The sequence below is a fragment of the Lepisosteus platostomus genome, chromosome 3 (genome assembly GCF_059453375.1).
Source record: "Lepisosteus platostomus isolate fLepPlt1 chromosome 3, fLepPlt1.hap1, whole genome shotgun sequence".
Taxonomy (NCBI): domain Eukaryota; kingdom Metazoa; phylum Chordata; class Actinopteri; order Semionotiformes; family Lepisosteidae; genus Lepisosteus; species Lepisosteus platostomus.
The window spans coordinates 69,198,668-69,216,661 of NC_142613.1; the positions used below are offsets into that span (position 1 = coordinate 69,198,668).

Consider the following 17,994-nt stretch of genomic DNA (forward strand, 5'->3'; position numbering starts at 1 on the left):
TTGAAACCATAACACTTTTTACCCACACGAGGGCACAGCAGCCCATGACAAGACTAAACATTTTTCTGAGAAAAAGTAAGGCATCCTGGGATATTGCAGTTTATTTTCATCCGACCTCCTAAATCACTGTGACTGAAAGCCGTTTTCTAAGCAAATACATAAAGGTGAAACCAAAACCCAAGATGACCACAAAACTTCCAGTTTGGCATAATGTTACAAGGATAGAGAATGGACAAACAGGACCAGGCACAAGTCAAAAGCATTTGCCCTCAATCTATGCTAGCTTAGGTTTTTCAGCGGTATGTTAGTACACAATTTATCTGAAGATCACAAACACGTAGTCTGGCAGACATTTCAACTTGCAAAAGCAATTGCAAAAACCTGCATCTGAATGGTTCAAACATTTTTTAAATGAAATATCTACAAAGGTACTTATTCACACCACTGTTAAATGTCTATTAGGCTCTATTTATAGATGCCATAAGATTTTTTGCTTGATCATTTCATTAGTGTCCACTGTTTCAGTATTGGTTTAGGGGAATACTGAATGTTGGGGTTTGCGTATGGGTTGCCATGAATAATCACATCCTTAAAGGTAACACACTCCAAGAAGACACTCCACAAACCTCAAAACTCCAGGACCGTGATACCCCATACCTATGTTAGCCTTCTAATACATGGGTTTATCTTGGGTTCGGATACCCAAGAAGAATGAAAAGGCTTTAAATGTTTTTTTTAGGGTTCTGTGACATTATTTGTTCCAACTAAAATGAGAAAAAACAAAATACAAACAAGGCTAACAACAGAAGTCGCAGCCTGGAGCTACCTGAGCAGAAGAAAATGTGCTGTCCCCGTAGGACACAACCATACTGCGATGTTGGTTACAGCAGCACTAGGAAGTTATGCTACACTACTTACAAACTAATTCCACCAACCACAATACTTCTGCTGAACATTATAATATGACTCATGACACTCATGGAACCTTTCTTCAAAAATAGCACAGTCACATCCGCCACGGCGAAAACCCATTTCGCTCCTACAGCAACAACAGAACCGGTCCGGTTTTAGGCAGTACCTCTCTCTAGTACTTTCTGGACCTTGATGTGGTTCGCACAGAACCCACTGTAGAGCTTGAAATGATCAGCGTAGTACAGGAAGGATCCTCCCAGGGAGAACAACAGTTTCTGAAACAGAGAAGTGTGTGTTAGACACAGCAAAATCCCCTCAGTTAAAAGATATTATTCTGTGGAATGTTCTGGTATCTTTGAGGGGGGGGGGGAGGAGACATTTTTGGAGCACTGAAAGGAATTAGCATTTGGATATGTACAGTATCCTTACATCCGCATTCAACGAAATCCTGCAATTCTTTGACATAGCTTTCTCTGAATAAAGCACCCACCTAATGTCTAACAACTGACTTGGAGGAGTGTATGGTAAGCACTCATGGATTCAGCCACAAGGGAAACATGCAACATCATCTTCACAACACAATAATACTCCCATTAAAAGCACGGATCACACTCGGCAGTAAAGACGCTGGCCTGAGCGCCAGCCCCAGACTGCTGGGTCGCGTCTTGGTGATGTGACCTGGGATGCCTGAAGCGCTCACTGTAACTCTGGGAAGGCTCTAGTGCAGTGGTTCTCAAACTGTGGTACAAACTGGCGGAGCGCCGCCAGCTGGTAGGCCATATGACCCTGGAACTGTGTTGTGTGTGCTGAAAAATCGAGACAGGTTTTAATATTTTCTGTTTTAACACGTGTCGAATACGCAGCCTATGTACTACGATACAGCGCGTGCTAATACTTCAGTGGACACAAGAGATACTCTGTAATTCTATACCACTCTATAGGAATGCATGCTATGAACGTAAGTGACCAATTGTATTTAAAACAAAAGCTATCTCCAGCAAATAGGGAGGTAGGAGAATGTGCGTGATTTTGGAACAATGCCAATGTTGAAAACACAGGAATGCATAGAAATACGTGCTGTGAATGCTGGTAATCTTGTGAGCGCAGGAAAGTGTGATAGATAACAGAAAAGTATTTAAGAACTGTTCTAGGTTCATTTGAGAAAAATATACAGAGCGTCTCTGTGTTTCGCACATGAAATTAAAACTTAAAATAAATACGGAAATAAAAACGGAAACGCGGAACAATGCAAGCTTGCGGATTGCTAAAGCAGGTAAGCCCCAAACTATTTTTGAAGAACCTTATTTACCGTTGGCAAAAGAGCTGACACGTATTATGTGTGGAGAAAAAGCTGCTAAACAGCCCGACCTGCTGCCCCCCCTGAAAGACACAGTCACTCATAGAATTATTGAAATGACGGATGATATTAAAAGTACATTGCCAGAGCGTGTTAAGATGAGCAGATGTTTTTCACTGCAATTAGATGAGTTTGTAGTCGATTTGGCCAATTTGCTCATTTACGTTAGATACGAGTTTGAGGGTACGTCCCGTGAGGACTTTGTTCTGTAAGACGCTACCAACAGGAACTACAGGAGAGCACGTATTTCAGCTTCTGAATGAATTTATCGAAGAGAATGGCCTCGACTGGATAAAATGCGTCTGAGTTTGTACCGACAGCGCTAGAGCGAAGACAAGCCGACACAGCGGTGTAGCTGCACGAATTAGAGAGGTTGCTCCAGAAATGAATGGACGCATTGCAACATTCACCGCGAGAACTTTGCCATCAAGAAAATGCCTGACGATTTAAAATCTGTTAGACTCTGTTGTGCATTGCATCAAGGCTCAAAAAAATAATTCACATCGGCTTTGCTCGACTAAACAGGCTCACCCCTCTCACTGAAATGGTGCTTTTTTATCATTTTTATTTGTTGTTGTTACTGTTTTTTTCTGTAAATCACTTTGAGAAGCCACCTTTAAAGGCGCTATATCAAATAAAGTTTATTATTATAATATTTATTATACAGTATGTATGTGTGAGTGTGTGTGCACCTGCGTTCATGTTGGTCATTGAGAATTTCTGGGGTTCCTAAGAGATGATGACTTTGGATGCTTTGGTTGGATTAGGGGTGGTACTTGGTCTAAAAAGTTTGAGAACCACTGCTCTAGTGAATACCATCAGGCCTGTCACACCAGAGGACATCGCTGATATTAGGAAGGCAGGCTTTGGAAGGTTTCATTCTTTGGCATCCTCACGGACTAGTCATTTGCCTTATTTTTAGAAATCCAGATTGCCCTGCCCCTGTACCATAAAAGCCACGTTCAAACTTCACAGCTTGAAGACTCCCGTAGACATGGAAAAAATTTCCCAACACGAAAACAGTGTGAAAAAAACTTTGGAAGGCGGATTTACTTTGAACTGTAATGGAGTTTCCAAAGTGCTGAAATCAGGGGATGAGGAGATCCTCTCTTCTAATGTCTGCAGGAAAACCTTCTGGAAATCAAGCATCTCGGGAAGGCTGCCGAAAAGGGACTCCATCTGAAGGAACAGCACACAGCAAAAAAAAAAAACAACAAAACGCAGATATTAAGCATCTCCATTCAGAAGTTACAAGCTGAAAACAAGACCTAGATTAATTCCTTCACATAGTTAATTTGAAGAGCAAAAGTCGTTTCTGTGGAAACTTCAGATCTTTGTCTGTCCTCGCTGGGAACACAATCAACAAAAACATGTTATGGAGCAGGTTTTCAAAACAGAATTCTGGTTCTAAAAAAAATAATCTAACTGAGGCGTACAGTATAACATGTTTTTAAAACCTCTGTTCCAGCCGTTACAAAACAGCAATTATTTCTGATGTTCGAGCTGGATACTACTAATTCTTATTCAGCCTCACTCAGCACAAACGTGCAATGCTTGTGACTTGGAGGAAAAACATACACACAATCACTGCACTGAATTATATGTTGCCTGGATGTCATTGTTTTCTGAAGGGGGAGTCCAGAGTCCAAAGCCTTGAGTTTAAGGGCCATCCAGAGCACTGGCACAGCTCCTGCAGTGTTAATGTGCCCAGGCAGCCAAAGGATCCCCTACTCACTCCACCATATTCAGCATCACAGCTGCACTACGGCAACATTATCTCACTGGAGTTCAGCGTTGTATTTCTTTATGTACTTCACAATTTAGTCATGAATACGTAAAATGTCTTATCTACAGCTTCTATAAATAGTTGCTTGCTTGTGCACATGCAGAGAAAGTGCCAGTGAGTTTTTGTGCGAATGCAAAAAGAATTAGGAAAATACCCAGCATCTGTGTGCCCAAGTCCATCCAAGCTAAGTGACATCCAACCCTCTCGCTCTGTGCAGTAACCTCTCGCAGCTAACCACGGAGCAAGTATCCTGGCCTTGTGACCTCTTACCTCGTCCTGTGTGAGGAATGTCTCATTTTGTAGTGGCTTCAAGTAGATTTCAAAGAGGCAGGTGAGATCCTGTGGACCGAGAAAGGTTGAAATCACAAACTGGAAATGAAGCAAGGTCACCACCAGCTCAGAACAAATGCCTGAACACAGCGAAGAGTGGCACGCACCCCATTTAATAAGATTATGCCTGAGGAATAGCCTATTTTAATCAGAAGGCTTTCCCAGAATCCCCACATAATCCTTGTGTATTGCTCGGATGTTTCTCATTGGGCCGGTGTCCTTATTCAGAATGTGCTGAAATGGACAAAGGGACGCACAGACGAACACCGGAGCTTTTCCATCCTTCCTCAGAAAGCGGGGTGCGCCTTCCCGCCCTTTTCAAAAACACAAAACGGCACCGTGCTAACACAAGCTGCAGAATGATCCAAACTGAGCACCAAAAGTGTTACTGGGGCCACAAAGACCATGCATTTGAATCAGTTTTTAAAGAACGGAAGCGGACTCTTGCACACGGTGGCGAATCATTGCTGTAGAACATCGTTGAAACTGTGCTTTTCAATGTTAAAACGACAACAGAGCCAGATTAAATATCCCAGGTGATTCTACCTTCACGTAGGACTTCTCGGTGTCCACCAGCTCCTGGATGACCTTTCGCAGCCGCTCGGTGGCGGACATGTGTCTCGGGCAGGGCCTCAGTGCCGGCTCGCTCGCGTCTCTGGGCCCGTCCATCGCTCCCCCCGGGCCGTCCTGGAAGCTGTGGTACAGCGAGCACACCGTCTCCACGCTCTGCACGAGAGACCGGACAGGGGACTTCACTTTCGTGGGCCACAGGACCAACGGGCCCGCGCCCAGAGCACGAAGACGCGACCTGAAACTGCACGAACTCCGGCCGCTGCCGGGGCGCAATCACACGGCGCGCGCAGCAGGGCTCCCCTCACATCGTGGCGGATTTCTGGATTTAATAGGCAAAAACGTGACCAAACCGAGCAGCGCTCTACTGAAGCCCAACCCACTGCAAACGTTTTGCACAGGCTGATGTTTCAACTGAAGAGGTTGTTGAAGTACCTGCCCTTGAGAAAATGGCTTTTTCTGCCCATTTTCAGCTTCTAAAACAGACAGCAGCGGACGTCAGAGATCGGCTGTTGTGTTGGCCAGGGACGCACATATCAGCCTCACCCAGCGTGTGTGGTGCAATACAAAATCAACATTTGCACGCGTGAATAGTGTACGTACACATGCAACAACAATTTTCAGTGTTTTAGTGCAGGGCAAATAGAACAACAACAAAAAAAAGAGACCCATTTTACAACCACACAGTTTTACAGTTTCTTAAAAGGAATGTATAATAACAGGGTTCCTTTTCGAGAAAAAGAAATAAAAATTCCTTATTGTCCACAGTCTTGGTTTATTCCTGAACTTCCCAGTAAATTACCATCTCAGCATACAGCACATGCTGAAATGGGTGGTTAATTCAGCGCACAGCTGAACATGATTTAGTGCAGGCCCTGACAGATTAAATAGTCCGTTATAAAAAGGGCAGTCATATAATTTGGGTATAATACAACACATCACATAAATATGGGACCATTACAATGGTCTGCCTGGAGCCAGTGGTTTATCGGTCCTCTATGTGGCTTCTGTAGAGACTGATGTTGAAGACAGTATACTTGGGGATAAACAGGCACACACACACAGCAGCCCTGGAAAACTACACTTGTTAACATAGAAAGAAAATTCTCACCCCTGCTACTGAAGTCGTTCTAGTCAGGCCAACAGCTGTTTCAAAGCATTCCCAGCCCCAGAGGAGAGGGGAATGCCGTTGTTAAATAATGGCATTTATAAATAATCGTAATTACATGGAAAAAGACATTCACAAATAACTGCATTGCAAAAGCAGTTTTATCGTCTTCTATATATCAAGTAAATGAAAAGGCCACACAGTGCAATGTTAAATAACACGGCCTGATCACCTGTGGAAACAGCAATGCAAACCGAGGTATTTTTATGCAATGCCTGTAGAATTTGCCAGCACAGATGGGACCACCCACTACCACTGTGGGCTGCAGTAGCTCCTAATGAGCATTAATTAGAAGCAGCTTATGCTGTCACTTCAAGCAGTGAGCTCCAGTTCCAGCAGATATTACATAAGGCACCGATGTGCCTGCAAAAAATCCCAGAAGTAGAATAGGTCACAAAATAAAGAAAGCTAACCATACTGCCCTTTTAAAGATCTGATTGCAAAGGATTTAGACGTACAGTGGTGTACAATTATTTAAGTCCTAAACGAGCTCAGTATAAGGCTGTTTCTGAAGCACCGATTTTTGGTACCATCTTTAAAAGGTGAAAATGATCTGATAAGCCATCCTGCATTACCAACAAATCCAAGCAATGGTCCAGCAAACTTCACAGTCACGACATCTAATTGGCTGTGCAAGAAATTCTCCATCGCACTGTGTATTGTGCTGAAGATTCTTCAACCCTTACCGATATTTCACCTCTTGCTGTTTAAGCAATATGTAACTTTAAATGTAACCTTTAACATGGCAAAATGCATTTACACCCTTAATAGGACAGCTGAGCAAAGCCTATCAGTTGGTCCTATGTTGAGGTGCTAAAGCATCAGCTGAAACACTAACGGTTACAAAAGTCTGGAGGACTACTGGAAGGTAATATTCTCGTGATTTTCAGCCGGGCCCTCAAGGATGATAAATTGCTCACAGCTATTAAGTCATAGAAGGCTAAAACCTGCCGCAGACATGGGAAAACTAATGAGATCTAATCTTCAGGATTCTGGAGGGTGACACTTTAATCCCCGACCGTGATGGATTCTCTCTCCTTTCCCAAATCCCAACCGTGCTGACATCCCTCTTCCTCCTCCCTTACAGAGGATGCTCAACGCTTCCCCACAAACGAGGGGAAGAGTTACTTCTTGTTTTTGGCAGCGGACCTCGAAAATCCCAAATTCCCCACAATCCAGAGGCGACGTTCAGGCTCGGCCTCGTTGACGGAACGTAAACACCCTGGTTTCAGGCCCCCGGGTGGCCGTGCCGCCCCCCCCCCTCGAACCCTGAACGCGACCGGCCGGCGGCCCTGCCCCGCGGCGCCGGCAGCGAGGACACTCACCCTGAGCACCGCCCTGTAGATCGGCCCAAAGGCCGCCGCGGCCTGCCGCTCGGCCCTGCGAGCCAGGGAACATCCCCTCGCCTGCAGCCGGCTCCTCCTCCAGCCAGGCACGGGCGCGGCAGGCGAAGGCAGCTCCCCAGCCCGGAGACCCGGCACACGCATGGCTAGCCTGGCCCCGCAGCTCCTCTGGACTTCACAGCCCTAGCGGACAGCCCGACGCGACAAGCCCTCCCCCTCCACAAGGGGAAAAACACGCCGCGGCCCAAATGAGCTATTCCTCCAGGAGAGCAGCGAAAGCCTGGTGAAGTGATCTAGGGATTGATTCTGTAGCTGTAGGCATTTTGCTAAAACTGCTGCTCCACGAATTCTGCAAATTGGCCTCGCAGGATTTGTTCTGAAACTTCCCGTGCAGAGTGAAAGGATTTCCTTCACCGCGAGAAAGAGAAGAGGCTGTAAGGGATGCTGGAGACAGAAAAACATACTTCTGCCTCTGAATAATATCATAACACAACTGCACTTACTGTGAACAAAGTGCCATGCTTTATGGACGATGTATTAGTCAGGCCTCATTTAGAAGATGGTGTACAATTTCTAAATGACCTACTGTATAAAGTTCAGGTGGGGAGCTGCGTCAGCATGCGTAGGCTGCAAAGGAACAAGTAATAGGTTTATTCCACGCTGAAAAAAAAGAAGAAAGAAAACGCAACGTTTCGGCCGTGGAGCCTTCTTCAGGTGTATTTCACACCTTCACACCTGAAGAAGGCTCCACGGCCGAAACGTTGTGTTTTCTTTCTTCTTTTTTTCAGCGTGGAATAAACCTATTACTTGTTCCTTTACTGTATAAAGTGATCACCACTTCATAGAAAACATAGAAAAGCTATTGTTGCTCTGGAAACAGTCCAGAAAATGACAAAAAAAATACGCATTTTGGGACTTAAGGGACATTTTGCTGGCTTAACACAAAAAACTGATAGAATACAGAAGTGATACATCCTTGCCAAATCCCTTAACACGCAGAGGCTGAGAGAATTGAACTGTCGGAGTTTTGAAAAGAGAAGGCAAGGAGGAGAACCGAGACGAGTATTCAAAAGACACTGAGAAAGTAAACCCAGCAGGTTTCTTCAGAACCAGCAGCGAAACGAGAACTAGAGGACGCAGATGGAAACTTCTTTCCTCGGAGGGGATGTGGGAGCACCGATGAGCCAAATGGCCTCCGTTCTTTTGTACTTCAATCCATAAAACTATGGCTTGAGAGAGGCATGAACTGCACAGGTCTTTCTGAAAGAAGCCCGGGAGGCTGACAGGCTGACACGAGCAGTGGGGATCCAGCGTGTGCGTGTTGGCGGGGATGGGGTGCGATGTCGTTCACCGGGGCTTTCAGTGAAACCGCGACCCCTGCTGCCCCTGGGGGCCCTGCATGACTGCAGTGGCATCACCGAGGGCAACGCTGCCCCTCCAGGAGCCCGCCGAGGGCCAAGAGATGAAGGGCATCGCGGGAAGACAGGCTGTGAGATCCCGTCTGGTCTTGAGGGTCCAGGACCCACTGCCATGAGCAACTGGTGACTCTAAACTGGGTGGGTATGGAAGGAATACACATGCACAACGCAGGTGTAAAAAATTATAAAATTACTATTGTTTTCCATGAATGCTGGATAATTTAGAGGCTATGTATTTGAGGGGTAATTTTCGGAGCTTTTGGTCGAGCTTTAATGTGCAACCTTAGAAAAAAAGGAAACGTAAGCACAGAATGCAGAAGCGATTTCTTTTTTTCATGTGAACCCAACTTTGGAAATGAAGCGGTTGCTTATTGGGGGGTGAGAGAAAGCAGAAGAATTTTTTTCTGTGTGTGTGATCCAAAAACACACAGCTAGACAACATGAAAAACTGAAAGCATTCCAATTCTGGACTATTGTTTTTTCTCTCTTCAAATTGGACACTGGACAATTCAGTGTCCAGGGCCATTTCGAGCATTTGGTCAATCTGAAACCAACGCAAACAGGCCGCAGTAGAAAAGGGAAGGTTCCAGACTTACAATGGACTCGTCTCTCAAGCACGTTCTCCAGTCAGACTCACTGGCTGCTGCTCTGCACTGTCCTCGTGCACCATCACTGTTCCCGACTCTGCCGGGCCAGCCCCCAGCCTGGCGGACATCGGTCTGACAACGCGTCTCACAATCTCTTGTTCTTCGAGACACGACTTCCTTTCTATTTCAATACATCCTTGTATTTTATCCTCAAGAAAATATTCCAGGAATGCATAAAACATTCGTCAAGGCAAACGGCGAGATCACTGAAGAAAATTTAGCACAGCCAAACATACACGATTCATCGCTCTGCCCTTTTTACCAAAAGTTGTTTTAGCTGTTCATCATAGGTCTCACTTCAGAGCCAGTGAGAAGCTGTGGTTCCATTTGTCACTGACATGTAGCCCCACAACCTAAGCTTTTCACTGGAAGAAAGAAGCAGCGTTTCCACAGTAGTATAATCACTTTATAACAACTTCCACTCTGCAATTTTAGTTCTCTTTTATGAAATTCATAAACCCACAGAACCCAAATACTAGATAATATCACAAATTTGCTAGTTCACCTACTCTGACAGATAACCAAACAAACATATCATTCCTCATTAACAGGCATGAAGCTGGTTTAATGTCAATGGACTTTCTTAATGGGTCAAGCAGCATTAGCCTCTTTGCAGTGCACAAAGATTACTGTGCCTTTGTGTCTTTAAGTGGAGCAATAATCCAGCGCCAACATTTTCCAGAACAGCCTCGTCTTTTGAAAGGACCAATAAATATACAGTTCTTTTCACAGATGTGTCAGTCGTTACAAGCAACCCGTGCAATCTTCTTCATGAGTCACAATGATGTATTGAACCAGCAGAATTAAAAGATATTAAAAGCAAAGAGATGGAAATATTCTTCTACCTGTTATTCTTCATGCAATTACCACATGATAGCCAAAGGACATCTTAATTTCCCAGAGAGTGAAGAAGGATCATTTAGTTTTCTTCACGTAGTTCAATACCAAAAACAATGCAATTAAAATGACACAATGGACTGTATGCATGCATGATCTAAATATTTCTAAAAACCGTTCAGTCCAATTGCACTACGCAAGTCAGTTTTTTTTACACACTTACGACACTATAAAAACGGATCTTTTAATTAATGAAAACTTTTAAAATCCACAAGAAAATTAATTAATAATAATTCCTTACACTTCATATAGCTCTTTTCTGGACACTCCACTCAAAGCGCTTTACTACAAAATCTAACTTCTCAGGTTATTCTCTACTTAACTCTCTACATTATTTTATTTTTTTACGGTTTTTAACAGCTCTATGAACAGATCAAGACTTTCAATAGCATATTTTAAAAACAGCACCAAAATGTCCTGTCTTGGATTTTGGATCACGAAGCTCCCAAATGAGCGAATTTACACACGCAGCAGTAAGGTTTGGATTTTCACAGACAGAAGTGCTACAAGAGTACATTACGAATGCGTAAAAAGAAAGGAATATTAACTATACCAAAGGAATGAGAACTATACAGTACCAAAACCATGCCAAACATACCAGAAGAGGCGTCTCAGAGGACCTTCTGCAAGCCACACAGGAGGAGAGATCTTCGATCAGACACACCAGCTTATTTTTTAAGGAAAGTTTCACAGACAAAAAAGTGAAGTGCAAAAAGAAGGGTTTCGCCTCCATTTCTTCAGGCCAGAACCAGCACATCGTTAACAGGAGGTGCGCGGTCTGAGCTGGAGAAAGGGTCCGAGCAAGTAATTCAATCAAAGTGGAGAGGTAAACGCACGGCCTGGCATTTCTCCCCGTATTTGCGGCCATTAATCCAAATTACATGACATGGCTGACGGTCTGTAGCCCATCTTCGGGAGTACTGGGACAGACGCTGAAGTGTAAGCCTGGATTAGGAGCCAGATCCACGCCATATGTTACCTGAGGGACTTCAAGCGTGTTTCACTTCACTGCAGAGCTCTGGGCCACCACGACAAAACTGCTGGACTACTCGGAATCCAAAAACAGGGACCGAGATGGGATCTGTAGGACATTCCTTTCTTTCCGTTTTTCAAACAGGAATCCTTAAAACTGTATAAAGCGCAGAAAGAGCTAGCATTACACAAGATTTAAAAGCTATACCGTTTTACTCTGGCTGCTGAAACATTTAAAAAGGCGGCATAATCAGAAGAGAAGGACTCCGAATTTGGCTTCAACTAGTAATTAAACATTCAAGTTTATGCGAGCTTTAAAGAGAAAAATCCATATTTGGGAGACAATTCGCATTTGTCTGCTTCTCTCCTGAAAAACGCAAATGTGGATATACAGTATTTACATTTTTACATATTACATTTTAAAAAGGCAAACAAATACTTCAGCTATATAGTTAACGGAGAATTTAAATCTAGGAATGTTAGGTAAAAATTGCATAAGGCACTAGTAAGGCCTCCTTTATAATCGCTTGTACAATTTTGGTCACCACGTTAAAGAAAAGACATTGCTAATCACGATTCAGTCCAGATGCATTCGGAGCTTCAGGGAAAGTCCTACACTGACCGGCTGAAAGAACTGAAACTCTTCAATCTTGAGCAGAGAAGACTACAAAGGGACCCGATCCAAGCGTGGGAAGGTCTCAGCTTACATGCGCGTGATATGCAAGTTTTTTATTTAATAAGCCTCAGGAATTTACAACTTTTTGTAAATTTTTACAATTTTACAATTTTTTTTAGGGAGCTAGGAGTCCTCACAGGAAATTTGATGGAGTTTCCAAGACAATATACGTTAATGTGCCCGGTTCTGCGGTGGGGTGAATATCATTGCAAGGAAGACTGACAAGCCACAGCTAATCTGACATGATTTTTCGCTCACTCAATAAGTGTCATTATTATTAGCAGGCACATTATTTAGTCTGCTGAAAATGATGATATCGATAGAATGGAGAACCAGCAGCAGTCTTATTTAGGTATGTCCGTGCCCTGCTACTGCAATAGCTTTGCGAAGACAAACATAATGCAACCACTCGTGAAAATGTCTCCCTGCCAATAGCTTGTGTGCCTGTCATCAACAAAGCACTGCATGCAATCTATACTGCAGTCTAGACTGCTGATTGTCTACATGCGGTTTACTATGAAATGGAAGGTTTCCCATCAGCGCCCCCTTTCTTTCACTCTTTCATACCCTTCTTTCTTTTTGCATCATGGAACAATGCTAATGTAGCGCAGAACTTCATTACGGAAACCTGGGTTTCTGTTGTGACTGCTCCCCAACAGCCTGTACTTAATTTTTGCGTCTTTCATATTACCTTGAACGCTTTCCCGACGAGAGCGATGACTTCCCAATCCGTGACGCGACTAAGAGGCCCGGTGTCTCAGACAGTGCCATCAGCAAGGTCGCAGCTTGCAGGCATAACTGGAAAAGGCTAATGTCACATCCTAACGCCAACTGTAAACTGAAAGTCTTATCAATGATCTCTGTAAGGTGGTTCACAGAACGTTTGACTGCAGCGTCACGCTTCCTGTCAAACGATACCCAGATAAGAGTGTTAGGTGAGGGATGGTACGTGTTAGCGAAATTTCAAACATCACAGGAAGGCTCAACACAGGAGCGCCTCAAAGCGTATAGTGAGCTCCATGGCATCGTCTTTATGAGTCAGCTTCCGTGCCCCAGTCTGGGTATTTTTAGAAACGCGAAATACCTGCGGACAGTAAAATCCGAACGGAATGGGGAATCGAAGCAAGACTGCCGAGTCATCTAGAGATTGCCGGGGTGTAATAGAAAGGGACACCGCTGAGCAGACACTTCGCCGCCCCTCAGACATGACGTGCTTGAATGCTCATTTCAAGTGCAGATAACCATGCAGGAAACAATCCAGGATCTGTGCTGTTTCAGATCCCCCGCAAGGCTGAAACAGACACGTCACTGCGCTTTCAGCACTGGGACAGATGAAGCAGGGGTACAGTTCCGCAGGGCAAATTCAACCACATGAGACCTTGGCGTTTGCTTATTGCTCTTGTCTAAAAGCTTTGTTTTAGGTCTTTATTGGCCAATGTAAAAAAGCCATAAATGAAGTACAAAGAAATATCATTAAACAGTTATTTTTATGTTTTATTTCTTCCCCATTGTTTGTTTTACCCTTGACCGAATTAATCATTGTATGATTGGAGGATGCAGAAATACATCATGTCCTATAAAATGCTCCTACGTTTACTGCATTTGTCTTAGTTTGCTCCATCTCTTTTCTCCAAAAGCTTAACTATACTGGTGCCACCAGGGCCAAGTTTAGCTCTTTTAGCACATCAGCTTCCACCCTGGTCTCTGCGTGAATACAGTTTCAAATGTATTAGCGGTACATGTTAAATCTAGTTGGAAAAACACAGACCTAATCCTTTCTTCAACTAGTAAGTCAATCTGAGTGAAGCCCCTTTCTCAAAGGTACATCAGCAGCTTGTCACTGGGGAATTGAACCCACAACCTTCTGATCCAGAGCCCAGAACCCAGAACCCCTCCTTGTTTTATATCACTGTGAGGTTCTGCAATACTACCATGTGTGACAAGGTCTCTCCACAAAGGGCTGTGGCGATGGCGCAGAGGTCTGAAGGATCAGTTGGCGAGATTCACACCATCCGCTGTGGCAATAAAGCCCGATGCATCATTCGGGATCCCCGCCATCCCGGCCACAAGCTGTTCTCCCCCCTGCGCTCTGGCAGGCAGCACCGCACTGTTAACGCGCGGAGCACTAGGCTCAAGAACAGCTTCTTCCATTGCGGCAGTGCGCATCCTTCACAGCTAACTGCAGTGCCTCAGGGCTCAATGCACCTCTGCAGTCTGCACTTTTGACTTGCTCTACCATCTATTCTTGTTCTCTCTACCATATACGCACATACTATCACTATTTATTATGTACAGTTTTGTAATGCACTGTCAGCACTGTAACAAGTAAAGGTTTATTCCATGCTGAAAAGAGAAGAAAGGAAACAACGTTTCGGCTGTGGAGCCTTCTCTGTTGCAGCCTGCGCCTGCTGACGCAGCTACCTACTCTGTCTACTCTGTGTGGTGCCGTCTGTTATACTGTGTAACGTGCTGTATGTTTCACCGTACAGACTGCATAATATTTTCCAACACACGCTGCCACCTTCACAAAACCAGACGGTAAAGATTTAGAAGTAAATCAGAGAGGTTCTGTGTCCAACAACCCACAGACCTAAACCAGCTAAGCCATAATAAAGTCACAGACTTAGGACGTTACACAGACACCTAAGTGTGAGTTTTCTTTTAAACTTTAAGTTTTCATTGTAAAGGTATAGAAATTGTACAGGCCATACGGAGGAAAAGGACTTCTGCACATCTTGATTTTGGATCCTTTGCAACCCGTAATAAACATTAAGCACTGGACTTCCAGTTGTGGCCGTCAGGACACAGAAGCAGCTTATCAGCCAGAAGAAGCACTTGACACAAAAAGCTGAGTAATTATGCATTTTAGCAGGAGTATTTATGACTCTCCTTCAAATTAATTTGTGCACACTCTGCCACAGATAATTTTGTCTCTGTATAAATTAACTGGAATTGACAATCAAATTAATTACCTTGGAAAAAGTCATCACTACTGGTAGATAATAAAAAGTACATTCTTCTGAACAGTGACATTAATTCCTCCCAGCTGGCCACAATAGCTATTAACCTTCTGCAGCCAGCCATGAATAACTTCTGTGATTTTCATGCATACTGTACACTTCAGGGGAGAGTTTGTGGAACGACTGACAAACACTGAAAAAGATTCTGAGGGTGCTCAGATTGCTAGCACTGCTCCAGTGCTTGACACTATTGAGCAGTGTGCCACTGTGTGCACAGACAATATCCTGCACAATCTTTCACAATCTTGGCCTGAGCTTAGCAGACCGTGGAAAATCGCCCTGGTGGATGGGTGGCAGACAACAATTCCATATGTTTCACAGTAACAGCCTTGTCACAGTACATAAGGATGGACTAAACTAAAAAAAAGGTATGAAATTAAACCTTTTTACACTGTGGTGTATCTGAAAAACAGATCGCAATACCATTTTAATCACTGCTTGTCCTTGTGCCGCAACACCTTAAACACCCTTTCAACTGTTTTCAATTGTTACATGATTCACAAGACTGTAACTGGTTTTCCCCAGAACTGAACAGGTTTGCATTTATCGCAACTACGCTAATACAGTACACCAACTGTCAAGAACTGCTGGCTTTGATTGCTCACCTTGAGAAGTAACGTCAAGCTTTACAAAACACCAGTAGGTAAGCTTATCGAAAGGCGCTAGACACATCTCTCCTCTGCACGGGCTTGTCTGTTTTTACGAGCGATCCAGCTCTGCAACAATGTAGTCTTTTTAAAACACCTACTTGACGTGATCATTTTTCTTTTACATCAACGTGCCTCCTTATTGACAAGTGACAGTTTGTGCTCCTTATAGAGACGTGTATTCTGAAGAAAGCGTCCAGTTTCTCCAAACAAGTCATTAGAAAAACAAAACGCAATATTGATTTGTGATGAACTACACATCCGGATATGAATTAAACGGCATTTCTAAATCAAACTGATAAAAAAAGGAAACAGTACATCTCTTCATCACACTCAGCACTCAGCAGGTTGTAAGCACCGACACTGAACACACATGAAATTAAATGGGACTCTCACCCCCGAAATGAGCACGACTGGCTTTCAAACATCATTATGCAAAAGTCATTATAAAAATTCGCCCTTTTATTCACGGGGATAAAAACCCCCATACTTACGTTCCTGGCAGACAGGCAGAAACCAACGCAGGAGACAAAGGTTTTATACCTGTGGGCTGTTCACGCAAGTGAAATCTGAACATCCTCCACAGAAAAAGACATCCTGCAGAAAACCGCTCTGAAAGATTTTGCTGGAGACAGAAATCTGCGGCGCTTCAAGATAATTTTTCAAACTACCAGCCCCTGCACTGAAATGAGATTGTGAATTTAAATGTTGACAAAACCAGGGGGGGGTGACAGGTCAAACAGCACCGAATTCTCTCCAAAAATAATGCAGAATGATTCTAATCGAACAACCAAGTGTAGCAACTACACCCAGTTTTAGTGCAGTAGTTTTAAAAAAAAAAAAAATAGAGAGCAGTATATACTTAATTCTGCTGCTGCGCCCTCTGTTCCTCTCCTTCAGTGTGGGAGCAGCTGTCACAGCCTCCAAGGATCCTTGACAGTAATAAGCAATCTCACCAGTAAGAGCGAAGTAATGAGGCATTAAATTATACAGCGCTCAGACTGACACCACACCAGCCTGCCAGCTGCCTGTTGCAGCCACCCACTCCAGCGGTTCCTGCGAGCCGTCACTGGGCTGCGTCCGGAGTGCAGCGCGATCACACAGGTGGCCAGGAGACCCAGCCCGGCATTTCGGGCCACCGGCGCCAAAACGCACCCGCATGGCTTTGGTGCTGATGAAAAGCTTCAGAGCTCTGGCTGAAGCAGTTGTGGTCAGAGATGGCAAACCACTACCTGCCCTCTGCAGGTGAGCCCGCCAGCGCCTCGCTACAGTTGAGAAAAACACCTCAGGGATTCCACAGGAGAAATAAAAACATCTCTCTTTTTGTTTGGACATCATTCATTTTTGTTATCTTTCCTGAAAAGGTCTCTCAGAAGCACATGTACATTTGCCATGGTAATGAACCTTAAAAAAAAAGGACGCAACTTTGTTTCATCCAAAGGAAGGGGACGGTAATGTGGTTTAATTGCCCTGCTGCTCACCTTTCGATGGTGTTCAGTCTGCAGCCCAGGAGAAAGATGCAGCTGAGCATCGTCAGCGGAGCTTCCTACATCAGTGCCAGAGCCATCGTGGATACCGCCAACACCTGAGATTAAAAAAAGTAATCATTACAGATTTAAATCATTACATTCTGAGGCTTTTCAAGAAATGTTGCCAATAATCAGTTTTTTCAATGGCATAAAGCAGAAATGTCCAGCACATAACCATATTTTTAAACAGCAAAATATTCCAAATTTTCAAGGTGAAAAGACAGAAAATGGTGACTCCTTAAATCTCAACTTGATAAGATGTTCTTCCCAGGGGAACTGAACTTTTGTACTCAATGATAACATGATATATCGGCACTAAAAGCCCAGCTTCATGAGAAGCAGCCGTTGCAAATCAAACATTTTGGAATTCAAGTTAGAGTTTCCCATGTACCCAAAGTTCAGAAAGAAAACCAGTGAGGAAGACCTGGTTTAAATGCAGCCCTGCCTGAGAATAAAGGGCAAAGTGTCTCGTTAAAATCACAAAGAAAGAAACCAAGCTGACAGGTTTTAAATTTGGGTCTGACCACATATGAGCACAGGACATTGGAGAACCTAAACACTAAAAACAGAAAAAATAAAAACCTAAACTGTCAAGTCACGTGACTTCTCAGCTTCTCATGAAGTTAGCTTCTTCAGCGCACTAAACAATGAAACACATCCAAGTAAAGGCCGTTAAGCAGCCAGATAAACACCCTATTTTTATTCTCTTTTCAGAGTGTCAC

The 17,994-nt window shown here is 43.9% G+C and overlaps 1 protein-coding gene across 6 annotated transcripts in view; it reads right to left on the bottom strand.

Moving 5' to 3' along the window:
- tiam2b (TIAM Rac1 associated GEF 2b) overlaps nt 1-17,994 on the bottom strand; it is a 120,507-nt gene that overhangs the window by 6,999 nt on the left and 95,514 nt on the right. For all 6 annotated transcript variants that reach the window (XM_088626599.1, XM_088626603.1, XM_088626598.1 and 3 more), the window contains 5 exons: nt 17,225-17,328; nt 4,932-5,111; nt 4,326-4,394; nt 3,323-3,448; nt 1,079-1,187 (listed from right to left, as the gene is read on the bottom strand). In XM_088626599.1, the coding sequence (XP_088482725.1) occupies nt 1,079-1,187; nt 3,323-3,448; nt 4,326-4,394; nt 4,932-5,111; nt 17,225-17,328 (588 nt within the window). The remainder of the gene's footprint in view (nt 1-1,078; nt 1,188-3,322; nt 3,449-4,325; nt 4,395-4,931; nt 5,112-17,224; nt 17,329-17,994) is intronic.